This window comes from Oryx dammah, unplaced genomic scaffold, assembly GCF_014754425.2.
Source record: "Oryx dammah isolate SB20612 unplaced genomic scaffold, SCBI_Odam_1.1 HiC_scaffold_5, whole genome shotgun sequence".
Lineage (NCBI taxonomy): Eukaryota > Metazoa > Chordata > Mammalia > Artiodactyla > Bovidae > Oryx > Oryx dammah.
The window spans coordinates 83,069,773-83,086,775 of NW_024070189.1; the positions used below are offsets into that span (position 1 = coordinate 83,069,773).

A 17,003-nucleotide genomic window follows, 5' to 3' on the forward strand; every position below is an offset into this window, starting at 1 on the left:
ATTGATTATAATATATCCTTTTAAGACACAGTAGGTATTCTGTTTAATGATGCCACTGGTTTAAAGGCATCTCTAGTCTGTCTACTCTTACTTCCACCTTTCTTCCATAGCTTAGGTGTAAATCCAAAGGGAGATGTTTATGGCAGAAGAGAAAACTATTGAGTGTAGTTAGTAGCTCCCAGTATTAAAAGCAAGTATTTACAAGTGAAAGGAATGAGAGCCATGTAACTGGTAATGGGATTTAAATGGATTTAGGAACTAAGGCTGAAACAGGATCCTCATTAGAGAAGATTCCAGGGTCATGAGGTCAGTCCTCACCTGTCCATCAGGCAGACAGGCTGTCCACAGCTTTCACTTCAAAGATAGAGCATGTTTTTCTCATCAGTGTGTCTTGCCCCCTAGTTCTTGAGGGAAGAGGATGCCTTGCCTGCCCCTGGTAAACCTGATGTGTCTGCAGTGGTATACCAAATGGCTCCACATAGTCAGCTTACATCAGTGTCTAAAAGATGATTGAAAACTCAGAATGTGATTCTTCACCATTTTCTTAAAGAGAGATGTGAAAAAGAATCATATTGGGTAGACTGTCTTTGTTAGCATTTTCCTGTTATTAATTGCATTTCTGAAAATAAGAACAGGGCTTCCCTGGTGGCTCAGTGGTCAAGAATTTGCCTGCCAATGCAAGGGTCTCAGGTTCGACCCCTGATCTGGGAAGATGCCACATACTACAGAGCAACTAAGCCCCTGTGGCACAGCTATTGAGGCTGTGCTCCAGAGCCTGGGAGCTGCAGCTACTGAGCCCACGTGTCCCAGCTACTGAAGCCTGAGTACCAGAGAGCCTGTGCTCTGCAATAGGGGAAGCTGCCTCAATGAGAAGCCCATGTACAGCAACTAGAGAGTATTCCTTGTTCTCTGCAACTAAACAAAAGTCAGCAATGAAGACCCAGCACAGGCAAAAATAAAGAAAGAAATATTTTTAAAAAATAGTAATAGAATAGGGAATAAAATGACAGTTTCCCATGGATGAGAACGCCATACTTAGGATGGTTCTTTTGTGCTTCTTGAAATTTAAGCTGTTGAGCATTTGCTACAAGTGACCGCTGTTCCCTGTCTTCTTCTCCAGCTGACCCTGGAATTTTCTATATGACAAATTCATGTCTTTAACTCACCATGGTTCCTCACGTGGAGGTTGTTAGTCCTGAAAGCTCAGCACCCAGAGTAGGTGGCATTTGAGGCTGAAAGAGGAAAGATGAAACTAGGGTAGGGGTCTAGCTCAACCAGCTTCCTAGAGGGAGAGTCTGTTTATCACCACAGATGCTATGGTCGTTTTCCTGCAACTTGGAGAATTGGTACATCAGAGGACATAAAGTTTTCTAGCTTGCTCTCATCTCCTCCATTGTCTGTCTTTGCTCTCACTGGTCTGTGGGTTCTTGATGAGAAATGCTGCTGGGTGTGGGGAGTCCCGAGCTATGGGACAGGGCATGGAACAGAGAAGATGCTTGTGCTGCAGTCTAATGCCATGTGGATTCTGTACCACGTAGCATGTGTTCTTTCCTTTGAGGATCTGTACCAACAATATATTTCATTGTTTAGATCATTATTTGACTTTAGGCTTCAATGCCTTGAGGTGATTCCTTTGACTCTAGCTTTAAGGAAGGAAAAAAAAATTGTTAGGAAAGCAGATTGTGCCTTCCAATTCCTAATTAACTTGCAGTCTAATTTGTTTTCTGCTATCTACTTATGTTTTGCTTTAGACTTTAGCCAAAAGTTATTTCAAGGTTTTCATTTAAAAAAACAATTAGATTTAAAAAATACCATCATAGGAGTTTTTCGTCTATGACAATTGACTAGTCTTCTTGGTGTTCATTTCATAAAATACAGAGTTTGTATCATCAGGAATCAAACACGAGAGCATTTGTATGAGTATTCAGCAATCTCAAAGCATTTTGAAGCAGATCTTCTTTGATGTTTACATGTTGGAATTCACTTAGTATCCTTTCTTGGAATCAACAAAACAAAAGCAACAAAGATCAATCAACTGGTATCCAAGCATATGCAATTCTGATCCCTAACCTTTTCATACCCAGGTTCAACTTACCATGCATTTTTTTTTTTTTTTACCCATTTTAGTAATATATTAGAGAAAAGATTCTAGACCGGTTTGCTTAGTCCTTTCTTTCTGGTTGGTTCAGGTAGGTACAGTGCAAAATCTTTTGGTGTCACCCAGGGGCGAAGAGCTAAACTACACCTAAAACCACAGTTTAGTTTATAGTCTGTATCATGACTGTGCATATCAAAGACATAGTTTGGAGGAGAGAAAGATGTGCAGTAAAAGAAAGCATAAAGGAAGATAAGGAATGAAAAAAATGAGAGAGGAAAAAGGGAGAGGAGCAAATCGAGACTTGCCCATGGAGTATCCCCCAAACTCCTCCTCTCCTGGCTGCATGCTCTTTGTAGATATAAACCCCCAGGTTACTGTCATCCAATCCAATGACCTGGGTACCCAGAGATTTTGCAAGTTTCAAGCGGTGGAACTGATTTTTTTGATCAAATGAAATTATATGTAGATGCCTAAGATATAAAGACAAAGTTGTGTTTTATTAATATCAATTTACCTTATAAGTTAACATTTATAACATTTGCTTAGTATAAAATGAATGGATGAGAACAAGAATATTTTAAATAGACATAAATATTGAAATTTGAGAATATGAATGGTACTTCTTTTCATCTACCAGTATAAACAATTTCTGTGTTTTCTTTTAAATGCACAGTAACAGAAAACTCTGGTTTCATATTAAAGAGAAATAGTATCTAATTTTTCAAACTTCTCAAACTTGAAAGTGGAAACAGAATTTTAAGTAGATTTACTATCTTGAAGGAGGAGAAATTGGAAACTGGATGTCTGAAGACTGATCACTAACAATATGTTGCAAACATAGATGTCATCACTCCGTTAGCCAAGTTGCACCAAACACTGTCAAATCTGCGTGTTTACAAAGGGTGCCAGCATCCTCTGTAAGATGTGAGTGTCCTGTACATGCTACCATGTAACAGTGTGATTCAGGATCCAGACCATCCCCTGCACAATTAGGGGAAATTATATATTATATTATTATAAGATACACACCCATATATATTGTTGAGCCAAAAGTGATCATCACTTTTAAGGTTTTTATCAAGAAAGTTCAGACATGAAGAGATATAAGGAAAACACATTTTAGGTGAAGAGAAAGCAAAAGCAAGAGTAGAAAGAAAAATAAGTGGAAGTGAGATCTGTCTGGGTGCAGTGTTTGGAGCAATATCTTTGGAAAGAGAGATACTTTGAAAATCAAAGTAAGGTATCAGACTTTATTCTGAGAATTACTGGGGAATATTCTAAAGAATGGAGAAGGCAATGGCACCCTACTCCAGTACTCTTGCCTGGAAAATCCCATGGATGGGGGAAGCTGGTGGGCTGCAGTCCATGGGGTCGCTAAGAGTCAGACACAACTGAGCGACTTCACTTTCACTTTTCACTTTCATGCATTGGAGAAGGAAATGGCAACCCACTCCAGTGTTCTTGCCTGGAGAATCCCAGGGACAAGGGAGCCTGATGGGCTGCTGTCTATGGGGTTGCCCAGAGTCAGACAGGACTGAATTGACTTAGCAGCAGCAGCAGGAGCATTCTAAAGAAAGATATAAATTGGTTACAAGAAATCATCAGGTAGGTCACCTGATGAAGATACTGCAACAGTATAGAGGAATGTCAGGAAATACAAGTTTTCATCCTATTAAACGTCCTATTACATCTTCTGGGCATTGTGTGACATTTTGTGGAACCTTACATACTCCAGTTATGGCATTTTGCTGTCTTGTACTTGCATACCTAAAACTGAAAGAAATAATAGTAAGTCCTTTTGAATGAATGACCCATCTACGATATGAAACATGCATGGAAATGGCAGGAGACATTGAATCCTAAAATGGGCACATATCGACTTAACCTGGCAGCATGAGTCAGCATGTTACAGGGCAGTGTGTTCATACGTCACAGATTTTGCTTTTAATTACAGTTACATATGTAACTGTGGCTCAGTGGTAAAGAACCCATCTGCCAAAGAAGGAGACATGGGTCAGTCCCTGGGTGGGGAAGATTCCCCTGGAGAAGGAAATGGCAGTCTACTCCAGTACCCTTGCCTGGAGAATCCCACGGACAGAGGAGCCTGATGGGTTACAGTCCATGGGGCTGCAAAGAGCTGGACACGACTGAGTGACTGAGCACACACATACAAGCAACTCCTTGGAACTCTAGTGTCAAAATCTCTAGCTCGTATGGCAGGTACCCCTCACCAAATTGCTTGGGTATTAAGGAATCATTTTGGTAATAGGACATAAACTTTTATTTCCTGAAATTTTGATCACTCTATTCTGTTGTAGTGTCCTTATCAGCTGACCTACCTGATGGTTTCTTGTAACAAATTTATATCTTTCTTTAGAATATTCTCCACTAATTCTCAGAATCAAGTCCTGATACTTTGATTTTCAAAGTATCTCTCTTTCTCTTTCCAAAGATACTGCTCCAAACACTGCACCCAGACAGATCTTCTCACTTCCATTTATTTTTCCTTCTACTCTTGCTTTTGCTGTCTCTTCACCTAAAATGTCTTTTCCTTATATCTCTTAATGTCTGAATTTTCTTGATAAAAACCTTAAAAGTGATGATCACTTTTGACTCAGCAACATATATATATATGTGTATATCTGATAATAATATAATATATAATAAATATATAGACAATGTAGACTTACAACAGTATATAAATCACACTAAAGATATTTAATGACACGGAAAGATTTTTTCCCATTTTATTGAGGAAATATAAATTGAAAATATTGTAATTTTCTTCTTTCCCCTAAGAGACAGGTTTATTTTGCTTGTTGGTATTTTGATTGGGCAGTAGCTCCATTTTATCTTTATAATAACAAATGAATTAATAAAACTTATCTCTCAAGCATAGGACAGCTTATACCATCCTTAAGTAAAATTTTGGAAGATCTTAAATCCAAACTCTTCTGAATTGTTTTCACAATTACTCATATATCCAGATACTTTAAAGAAGGTTTAACCATGTGAGTGACACTGATGTTCAACACCGCATCTTTCTGATGTCCCCTTCTATCTATCCATTGAGCTTTGTTTTGGAAATCATCAGACTACCCATCTGCTCATGTTTGCAATGATATCCCCTATCTTCACAGGTTGGGTCATACCAATAATATGCAGTAATGAAATGGGATCTGAGATTTACTATTTCCTAAAGACCTGGATGACATTTTTCAGCTATTCTCCTCAACAAAGGATATCTAGCTCTGCTGTGTCATAGTTATGAACAACACATGCACAGAGAAACTTGACTGTTGTTTCTAGTAAAGGTGTTATGTGAAGGGAATACCTTTTGGTCTCCTCTGTTGCCTTGGAGTCCTGAGATCTTGCTTTGTGGTATGTTTGTGCATCTACATATGCGTCTGCTGAAACAAAGAGGCTGTATTTGGTAGTCATTGATAATTTTTTAAAAAGTAGATCAGGCAGTTTTCCTTGAAACTTCTTTTCTAACTTAGCATGAAGTAGAATTAAATAGTAGACATGAAGGCATTTATTTGGAGGTATCAAAATAAGAAGGGGAATTGTCTGGTTACACAGTGGGCTGCAAGAGGACCGAGGAACGGAATGAAGACAATTATCAAGCATGCATGTTGTTTTTAAGCGATACTTGAGACTGATATGTGAAACAGCTGTGTTGTTGGGGTTTTTTTTCTTGTGCCAACTTTCCTTATTTGATTGATTTTTCTCTCTGACAGCCCACTGTGCTGATAAATGTGTCCATGGTCGCTGCATTGCTCCAAACACCTGTCAGTGTGAGCCTGGCTGGGGTGGGACCAACTGCTCCAGTGGTGAGTGTGCACCTGCCGTTGTCTGTCTCCGGATGTTTTTGCTGTATGAGCCCCTTGTCTCCATGGGTTTCCCTCTGCAGCCCAGTGCAGAATGTGGTGTGGATCCCCAACCCAGCTCACAAACAGTGTTTCTTTGAAACCTCTACACGTGTTATACATAGGACTGTTATGAATAGAGTATAAAGAAAGACACTTGGAAAGCAGGAGATCTCAGCAATCTGATTCTGATACTTCTATGAATGTGAATACATATTCCAGAGTCGGATCCAGAATTCAGATTCCTTCATTCAGTAAGGCAGTTGTGGTAACACAGCTATTGTATTCTGACATCTGTTTTCACTTGTTCATATATCTAATATATTTTCTTGGTGATGACAATTTACCACTTGTTGGTTTTAAAGCAGAAGCAAAATTGATATTTTCAATGCTTGTTTATTTATCTCTGAACTCTGAGGTACCAATAATAAGTACTTTTTCAGATAACTGGGGTGAATTACTGGTAGTAAATGAAAATTCGTGACCATTTAGGTACTAATTCATAACATATAATTTGTCTCCATTGTATTAGAATTATAATTCTAAAATGATGGTGTTTTGGATGATAAACAAATTGCACTAAAAATCCTGTATTCATGATTATGAGGATTAAATGATGGAATGTCATGTAATACAGTTGCTTTCCTAAATTTCACAGTTAAAACTTAAGTTTTCTGGCTAACTCCTTGCTGTGCGTGTAATTGTGTACTCTTCCTGTTCCTTTATACTTCATTTTGCCTTGAAAAATGTGAGAAAGAGCTGAAGTGCAACTCAATTGTAATGCATGAAATGTTAACATTTAGAGAAAGGGAATAATAGTTTTCAAATTACCAAGCTCTCACGACAACTCAGATTTGTCCTCATTGCCACCAAAGAATTTCTGAAACCAGTCAAAAAGAACATCAGGCTATGTATAATAGACAAGCTGGTTTTAGGAATTTTTACTTGCTTCCCTTTGGAATTGGGGAAGTTATTCTTTATCTTGTTAGAACTACGTTGTTTTAAGCTTGTGATTTCCTGGCTGTCTCTAAAACAGCATCGATCTCCAGGGGAGGTCCTGTGCTGTCTGTGCACAGAACATCCCATGTGAAAGAGCCTTTTTATTGTGTCTTAGGGAGAGTGTGTACATGGCTCTCTGTCCCATTCCAATGGGTAACTGTCTTGCAGGGTTTTGTTTGGCTTCTGCTGGAGATCAGGAGGAGAGTGGGCATTTTGTTCACACTGTTGAGGCAAAATGTTTAGGATGTGGGATCTGGCTCATGTCCATTTTTTTGGCTAACTGACCTCAAATGCAATGTTGCTTTCACTGACTTTTCCAGCTTAAAGATCAGTTGTGCCTACACATTTAGAAGAAAAATAACATTATTGTATAAACCATTGAGAAAGAGAAGAGTGGCTGTATTCTTCATCTGAAAAATGAGATTTGTTATTACTAATTTCAGGCGGGAAGTTGTGGAATGATTTTAGTCATAGTCACACTTTGTCTCCTAAGAGCTGCAGCTTACCTCATGCTAAGAGATCAGGCTGAAGTGTGTATAAACGAAAGGAAAGCCAACATGGGTTTCAGACTCTCTAGAACTGACTTAGGCCTTCTAGAAAATTAACCGTTGCTTTGTTTTGGAATTGATGAACTTTTTAATGAAGCCTCTAGAATTCTTCTAGAAAGAAACACATGTTCTTTCAATTCTGGGTGAAGATACTGAGGTGACTTTTAGTTTATTCTCCACAGCCCATGTTTTGGTATTATCATGAACAGAAGCATCAGTAAACGTGGACAGATATCTGAGAAAACATTTCTAACACCTTTTTTAAGCACCTACATTCTGTTCTGAGTCAGAGCACTGAATTTTGTTGCCTGGGTTTTGTCTGTAGTTGTTACCCTAATATGCCTCATTAGGAGGTGTGTGATTTAATACTCTCAGCCAAATAATTCTTGAAGCAAATGCATACTCTAGTAACCTATTAAGTAGCAGAGTTAAAATGACCTAGTTCCCAAGGACTTTTATCTCTCTGTATCTTCCTCTCTGGTTATCATTATGCATATATTTGATACTATATGTTAGACTGAGAAAATGATTTCTTTTTTAATTAGATCAATTCCTTGTATTAGTCAGGGTCCATTCAGGAGACAGAAATTGCAATAATTTTTTTGACGAAACCTTTCATTTTGGAACAATTTTAGTTACAAGATAGTAGAGAGCTTCCATATATACCCACACCTAGTTTTTCCTTTAACATCTTAAGTTAGCATTAGCTTGGCAAAACTAATTGCCAAAAGAAACTGACCTGAATGCAGCTCAGGTCACTACCAGTAGTTCACTACTGGTCACTACAGTTAGTTCACTACCAGTATATTGCTGTTAAACTCGAGACTTTGTTTGAATTTCATTGTTAGTATTTTTGTTGTTGTTCAAGTCCTCTTTCTTTGCCAAGATCCAGTCCTGGGCACTACACTGCATCGTCCTGTCCCTCCAGTCCCCTCTGGTCTGTGACAATTACTCAGCCTTTGTTTTTCGTAACCTTGACAACTAGCCAGGTATCCTACAGAATGTCTCTCAGTTTGTGTTTTCCTCATGACTAGACTAGGGGTACAAGTTTTTAAAAGAATGTCACAAAGTTGAAGTGCCCACCTCATATCATTCTATGATGGTATTCACATGACGTCACCGATGACGTCATCACTCGGTTAACCTTCATCATTTGCCAGATTTCTCCACATAAAGTTATTATTTTTCTCTTTTCCATTTCTGTTCTCCAGAAATAAGTCACTAAGTCTAGTCTGCCCCCAAGGGTGAAAGATAGGGATTAAGCTCCATGGTTTTGGGAGGAGAGATTATCTATATATGTTATTTGGAATTCATCTGTAAAGAAGATTTATTTATTCTCTCCCATTTAGTCAGTCATTTATATCAGTGTGGGCTTATATATATTTATATGAAAAATCAATATATTATTTTGTTGCTTAAATTGTTCTAGATTTGGCAATTGGGCATTGTTTTAGGTGGCTTCTGTGTCCTTTTGACATGCCCTGATGCTTTTGTTTGGCTCTTATGTTTTGTTCTGTCTTTTGAGCACTTCCTTACTTTCTGCTACTGTAGGATTCTTCAGTCTCATTTTGTGTTTTTCCTACTTCAATCCTAGAATGAGCCATTAAAGAATTGTATTTAGAAACCAAGATCTGGATACTGGATGTGCTCGTTGCTCCTGGAAAATATTGTAACTTGAGCAGGGAAGGTTTATTAAAAAGGATTATTAGCTGTAACAGGAAATTGTGGTGGGCATTGGCTAGTAAAAAGTAGATAACACTGAAAGGAATCCAAGAATGGCAAATATAAGGGACACCCATACTCCCAGGGCTGAGATAGAATATTCAAAGAGGAAGCCCCAGTAGGGGTATGGTACAGACCCTATGAGAACACAGCCACAGCTTACTGAATGGCAGAGAGGCTGCTGTGGTTTACTCCTCATGGGACTTGCTGGAAATCTGCTGTCTGGAACTTGCTAGAAATCTGTTCTGTAGGATGCCTGAGAAAGCTGTTCTGGAGAAATGTCTTATCAGAAGCACTCTTTTACTGGTAGCCCGAGGGAGGTGCCCGGGATGTTGCTAGCTAATAGGTGCTGCTCGTCACAATGCACTGTAGGAGCTGAATGTTGAAGAAGTTGCCCACACTGGAGGAGCAGGCATTTTAGGAGTCAGCTGAGCTGGCACACTAGAAAGACAATGGGACGCGCCTTCCTCTCGCAGTGTCTCTCAGCACCCTAGGAAAGTGCTTAACAGTCAGCCAGCTGGCAAGGAAGGGTATTTACATGGCCCATATCCATTTTGTAGATAAAAATGGAGGATAACTTTAGCACTGAGAGGCAATAAAGTACGTACAATCTACTCCTTTGGTTCCTTAGGTCTCCTGTACACCTTTCTATACACATTTGAATTCTTGCAGATAAACAAAACAACTCAGCATTTCCATCTAATAAAACACAGCCTGCCATCTTACAAGTTAGGATGCTCTTTGCTCTTTCCTCAAAATAAAGAGATGTAGGTACCAACAGTCGTAGTATCCTTTGCTGCTTATGTTAAATTTTCCTGAAATTCATATGAAGTTCCACTGAATATTTTGTTGTTGCTGTTGTTTAGTTGCTATGTCCGGCTCTTTTGAAACCCCATGGACTGTAGCCTGCCAGGCTCCTCTGTCCATGGGATTTCCCAGGCAGAAATACTAGAATGGATTGCCATTTTCATCTCCAGGGGATCTTCCCAACTCAGGGATCAAACCCATGTCTCCTACATTGGCAGGCAAGTTCTTTATTCCTGAGCCACCAAGGAAGTCAAATATTTTGTTACCTAGATAGTAAAGTTACCTTCCAACAACTTTTATTTTATATAAGATAAAATGCAAAGAAAGAAAAGAAAAAATAGCTTCTACAAATAAACCTGTAGATGTTACAAGCAAAGAGAACTCTTTTCTGTAATGACGCACAGGCTGTACTTGGGTATATGGACTCTTTTTTCCCCATTTCAGATATCTCCCTTCTCAGCCCAGACCTCAGCTGCTTAGGGTTCTTTGCCTGGAGGAATGACTCAAACCTCCACTCCTGAATTCTCAGTTGTCCTGCCTTTCTTTGCTCGTTGACCCTTTCCATTAACCTTTACTACTGGGCATGTGAGTTCCAAGAGGTGCCCCACAGAATCCCTTGGGTTCCAGACAGAGTTCAGCTTTCTCCCACTATGTAGCAGCAACCCAACCCCCCCCCCCCCCGATGATCAGGATAAGTCATTCCAACCAGAATAGCTCCTTTTATTTACATTATGAGTTTAAAATGAATAAATTGATAACTGTCACACACAACTATCTGTCTTGTATATTTTTTCCTTTTCAATATATACATGAGAGATTAAGTCTGACAGTTACCTTCCCAAGCACAAGTTTACAAAGGCTGCCTTTGGAGATTTAGTATGACTGTTCACCTTGTCAGTGGATGGACAGATTCCTATATGTGGTATATAATCAGTGTTCCTGAGTCTCAATGTATCCTCTGTATGAAAAACCAGGTGTGTGAGAGAACTGAGCAGAGTTTGTTTGCGTGGAGTGAAATCATGGTTTATTTAACTAGACTTAGGCATATTGCTTCTTTTTAGATTTGATTAAATGATTTTTTTAAAAAGCACACACGTATTTTATGTTTACTGGCATCTTGATGTGTACCCTAGCCTATATGATGTTAATCTATCTTACCTCCACTTCGTTCTTTCCTCCTCTTTCCTGTTCTCTCTCTGTTCCCACCCCATCAATATCTTGGGTCTGTTCATCAATCCTGGATTTCTCTTTCTCACTGGATGATAAACAGCTCCTGGAGGGTAGGGGCTGTGTATTATTAATCTCTTTAGCCTCCACTCTGCTGTCATGTGACTGGAGCACAGGGAATGTTTGTTTCATTTAACGAGATTGAATGTGTGACTCTGAGATGGTCATTCATGTGTTCATGATGTGAACTTTCATTGATTACTGTGTGCAAGGAACTGTGCTGGATGCTGGGGATAGAGAAACCATTGGCAGTTGCTGGACCCACAGAGATGGAAGTCCGTAGAAAAGTAGACAGACATGTAAGTGTCTTGTCCTGGGGAAGAGAACAGCCTCAAGAGAAGAGGTGGATGGAAGGAGCCAGAAATGGTCCTGGGTGGAGCAGTGAGAGATGTTCCGGGTGGACTAAAAAGAAGGACCTGATGTAGTGCTGGAAACAGAAAGAAGACTGCTGTGTGGTGAGGGGTCGGAGAAGGCAATGGCACCCCACTCCAGTACTCTTGCCTGGAAAATTCCATGGACGGAGGAGCCTGGTAGGCTGCAGTCCACGGGGTCGCGAAGAATCAGACACGACTGAGCGACTTCCCTTTCACTTTTCACTTTCATGCATTGGAGAAGGAAATGGCAACCCACTCCAGTGTTCTTGCCTGGAGAATCCCAGGGACGGGGGAGCCTGGTGGGCTGCCGTCTATGGGGTCGCACAGAGTCGGACACGACTGAAGCAACTTAGCAGTAGCAGTAGCAGTAGCAGTGGTGAGGGGTGTTGCAAAGATGCTAAAGCATAGACTCATCTTCCAGAAACTTAGCTGGAAGGTCAACAAGAAGGAACAAAGAGACAGGGAGTTAGTAATAGATGCAAGCTCAAGAGCAAATTTTGTGTGTGTTTGTTTGCTTTTGATTGTGTTTTAAGGTTAAAGAGGCTGAGAGGGAAGTGAGAGAGGGAAAGTCTGGAGGTTTAATTGAGAGGTCATTTAAATGAGGGAACATGGCTCCTGAGAAGACAGATGGCATCCTGACTCTGATGGAAGGATTGAAGTACAAAGTATTTCCGGTTCCCAACAGAATGAGGGAGGAAAGAGTGGCTGGCAGCAATGTGGATAGGTTTCTGAGCTCAGGAGCTCCTGGGCAGTGGGGAGGAGGATCTGAGCGGATTCATATTTGGTGACCTTTCTTCTTTTGGTGAACTGGAGAAGAGATGACCTGCTGATACCAAGAGGGGCAGAAGGTAGACACGCTGATGACGACAGCGTCATCGTTAACCAGCACTCCCTGTGTGCCAAGCATTATTGCAAGGGCTTTATAGGAAATAACCTCATTCAATGCTCAACAAGATGAGAGAGTTACAGTTCTTGTTCCTATTTTACAGATGAGAAAATGGAGGCACAGAAAAGTTAAGTGTCTGGCCTACGCTTATACTTCTGGTAAAGAATGGAGCTGGACTTGCATCTCATTCAGAGCCAGAAATTTTAACCACAAGCGTATGGTGCCTTCTGAAGTGGGAAAGGAGGTTTCACGAAGGTGACAAGGTCAGGGATACCGAGGGGAATGACAACAGGAGGCAAGACTGACACCACCAGACAAAATAGCAAAGGAAAATTCCTGAGAGATGTGGAGGGTGTACAAACATGTCATTTAAAATGACACCAATTTGGTTGGATGCCTTAGTAATTTGTAATTTCCTCATTTGTAACATTAAGGATGTTGGGCCAGATTATATGTATCATCCCTTTTAAACCTATGATTTTGTGTGTGATTTACTCTCATAAGTATGTGTCTGCAATCCCCAAGACCTTTCTTTGTTTCAGAAACCCTTTAAACCTTTTGTATGAGTAGCAATAACACATTTGTTCTCTCAGCCCATATAATTCTATTTGTGATTTTCTAAAGGTCTATAGAGAAATTTATTTATCCTCTGGCGAGAGGGCATATCCAGAAACACACAGAGACACATATCCTGAGTCAGCCAGCAGCCAGCAAATAGTTCTCAAATGCTTGTTCCCCAGACTTTTCACATTAGTACCAAGTAGAACAAAAAATGGAAATTAATTTTGGTCTAAAATATCCAGACTGAGGTTTATTTTAGTCATCAATAGCATTTCTGGTTAAATGTACTTAGAGTTAGTGAAAACATGCCTAGGAGGCCAAATTTGCCCAAACATTTCCAATACAGCATTAAGAACACAGATAACCTTTTAGATAAAGCAAACATGCTGTGCTGCTTGGAGTAAGTAATAAGAATTTGCCTGCAGGATATTCGAATGGGGGAATCCATTTGAAAGATATTACAAGCCAGAAATTGTAAGGCACAAAAAGCTGACTTGTTTGCCAGCAAGGTCTGTTGATGGAAAGGTCTATTGACTGGACACAATGGAGGATCGATGTTGTCTGGGGAGAGAAGATACTGGAGCCCAGTCCTTGTGGCAAGTTGTTAACATACCCATCGCACTGTCAGAATTGCTTTAGAAATCAGGTTGATGGAGCAGCAGGAATAAGAGTGGATCATTTGGGTTCACTGGCCTGGGGGCCAGACATTGATGGCAGGTGGGAAGGACTGAGCTCAGAATGAATGTTTCATCAGAACTGCATGAAAGCAATTTCACTGATGGACTGCGTGAGTGATAGCGGTCACACACAGAAACTGCTGATTTTGCCCTCGTGAAAGTCTGAAATCTGGGCTGTTGTTGGTTCCTCTTTGGAGGGGCAGACAATCTCTTCCACTTCTACTCACCCAACTCCCTTTTGGAACTGAATGGCAGTAGACTTCATGGTTCTCAATTCTGTGCTGTTTCGACGCCTCACTTTCCTAAGCTTAAAAGAAGTTTCAAAGTATCTATGTGATATACTTGTGAGAATTAAATGATACAATACCTGCTGAGTACTCAGCACTCAGCACTGTGCCTGGCGGCATGATAACAGATCAACAAATGATGTGAACATGTTAGTCACTCAGTCCTGTCCAACTCTGCGACCCTATGAACGGTAGCCCGCCAGGATCCTCTGTCCATGGGGATTCTCCAGGCAAGAATACCAGAGTGGGTTGCCATTCCCTTCTCCAGTGGACCTTCCTGACCCAGGGATCAAACCTGGGTCTCCTGCATTGCAGGCAGATTGTTTACCATTTCAACACCACAGAAGTCCTACTTACTTAACAATTCCTTGTGTGACAAATGTGCCTCCCACCAGACTTCGAATCAGTCCAGTCTGTGGACTAGAGAATAGATGGAGCGGCTCTTTGTGGATATCTCATTTCTAGGTGACGCAGTGGTAAAGAATCCACCAGCCAGTGCAGGAAATACCAGAGACGTGAGTTCAATCCCTGAGTTGGGACGATCCCCTAGAGAAGGAAAATGACAGCACACACTCTAGCATTTCTTGCCTGGAAAATCCCATGGACAGAGGAGCCTGGTGGGCTGCAGTCCATGGGGTCACAGAGTCGGACATGACTTAACACCCGTGCACAAACACATTTTGCCCTGAAGGCCACACCCTTCTTGAGCAGGAGCCTCTCTCCCTTCACAGCTGCTTGCCAAGAGGCTCCCCAGACAGAGCCTCTGGTGTTGTTTTTCTCCCAACCTCTGACCATGAATGTCCTTACCAGATGAATTCATGTTTGGTTTGTGTTGCTCTGGGCATCCTGAGAACACTATACATGTTTATGTTACCCGCGCTAATCAGTTCATAAGCTGTAAATACAAGGCTGGACTGTCATTTTATTTAACTTCACTACACATCATTTATTGATTTTTTCCTTTTTTATAGCTTTGAGTAATTGCCCTGTATATCCGTTTATCAGAAAATCCTGGTTCAACCTCAAACATCTAACCTTTTGCTACTCTTTCCTGGTGCTATTCAAATCCAAGCCACCATTCTTTCTTAATTGTGATAAATCCCTTATGATTATACAGTGGGAGTGAGAAATAGATTTAAGGGCCTAGATCTGATAGATAGAGTGCATGATGAACTATGGAATGAGGTTCGTGACATTGTACAGGAGACAGGGATCAAGACCATCCCCATGGAAAAGAAATGGAAAAAAGCAAAATGGCTGTCTGAGGAGGCCCTACAAATAGCTGTGAAAAGAAGAGAGGCGAAAAGCAAAGGAGAAAAGGAAAGATATAAGCATTTGAATGCAGAGTTTCAAAGAATAGCAAGAAGAGATAAGAAAGCCTTCTTCAGCGGTCAATGCAAAGAAACAGAGGAAAAGAACAGAATGGGAAAGACTAGAGATCTCTTCAAGAAAATTAGAGATACCAAGGGAACATTTCATGCAAAGATGGGCTCGATAAAGGACAGAAATGGTATGGACCTAACAGAAGCAGAAGATATTAAGAAGAGGTGGCAAGAATACATGGAAGAACTGTACAAAAAAGATCTTTATGACCCAGATAATCATGATGGTGTGATCATTCACCTAGAGCCAGACATCCTGGAATGTGAAGTCAAGTGGGCCTTAGAAAGCATCATTACGAACAAAGCTAGTGGAGGTGATGGAATTCCAGTTGAGTTGTTTCAAATACTGGAAGATGATGCTGTGAAAGTGCTGTACTCAATATGCCAGCAAATTTGGAAAACTCAGCAGTGGCCACAGGACTGGAAAAGGTCAGTTTTCATTCCAATCCCAAAGAAAGGCAATGCCAAAGAATGCTCAAACTACCACACAATTGCACTCATCTCACATGCTAGTAACGTAATGCTCAAAATTCTCCAAGCCAGGCTTCAGCAATACATGAACCGTGAACTTCCTGATGTTCAAGCTGGGTTTAGAAAAAGCAGAGGAACCAGAGATCAAATTGCCAACATCCACTGGATCATGGAAAAAGCAAAAGAGTTTCAGAAAAACATCTATTTCTGCTTTATTGACTATGCCAAAGCCTTTGACTGTGTGGATCACAATAAACTGTGGGAAATTCTGAAAGAGATGGGAATACCAGACCACCTGACCTGCCTCTTGAGAAATCTGTATGCAGGTCAGGAAGCAACAGTTAGAACTGGACATGGAACAACAGACTGGTTCCAAATAGGAAAAGGAGTACATCAAGGCTGTATATTGTCACCCTGCTTATTTAACTTCTATGCAGAGTACATCATGAGAAACGCTGGACTGGAAGAAGCACAAGCTGGAATCAAGATTGCCAGGCAAAATATCAGTAACCTCAGATATGCAGATGACACCACCCTTATGGCAGAAAGTGAAGAGGAACTAAAAAGCCTCTTGATGAAAGTGAAAGAGGAGAGCGAAAAAGTTGGCTTAAAGCTCAACATTCAGAAAATGAAGATCATGGCACCCGGTTCCATCACTTCATGGGAAAAAGATGGGGAAACAGTGTCAGACTTTATTTTTTTAGGCTCCAGAATCACTGCAGATGGTGACTGCAGCCATGAGATTAAAAGACACTTACTCCTTGGAAGAAAAGTTATAATCAACCTAGATAATATATTCAAAAGCAGAGACATTACTTTGCCGACTAAGGTCCGTCTAGTCAAGGCTATGGTTTTTCCAGTAGTCATGTATGGATGTGAGAGTTGGACTGTGAAGAAGGCTGAGTGCCGAAGAATTGATGCTTTTGAACTGTGGTGTTGGAGAAGACTCTTGAGAGTCCCTTGGACTGCAAGGAGATCCAACCAGTCCATTCTGAAGGAGATCAGCCCCGGGATTTCTTTGGAAGGACTGATGCTAAAGCTGAAGCTCCAGTGCTTTGGCCACCTCATGGGAAGAGTTGACTCATTGGAAAAGAC

The 17,003-nt window shown here is 40.6% G+C and overlaps 1 protein-coding gene across 1 annotated transcript in view; it reads left to right on the forward strand.

The window, feature by feature from the left end:
• The window catches only part of MEGF10 (multiple EGF like domains 10), a 185,636-nt gene that overhangs the window by 88,403 nt on the left and 80,230 nt on the right, over positions 1–17,003 (forward strand). Inside the window, exon 5 of the mRNA XM_040241755.1 lies at positions 5,839–5,931. Coding sequence (XP_040097689.1) covers positions 5,839–5,931 — 93 coding nt within the window. The remainder of the gene's footprint in view (positions 1–5,838; positions 5,932–17,003) is intronic.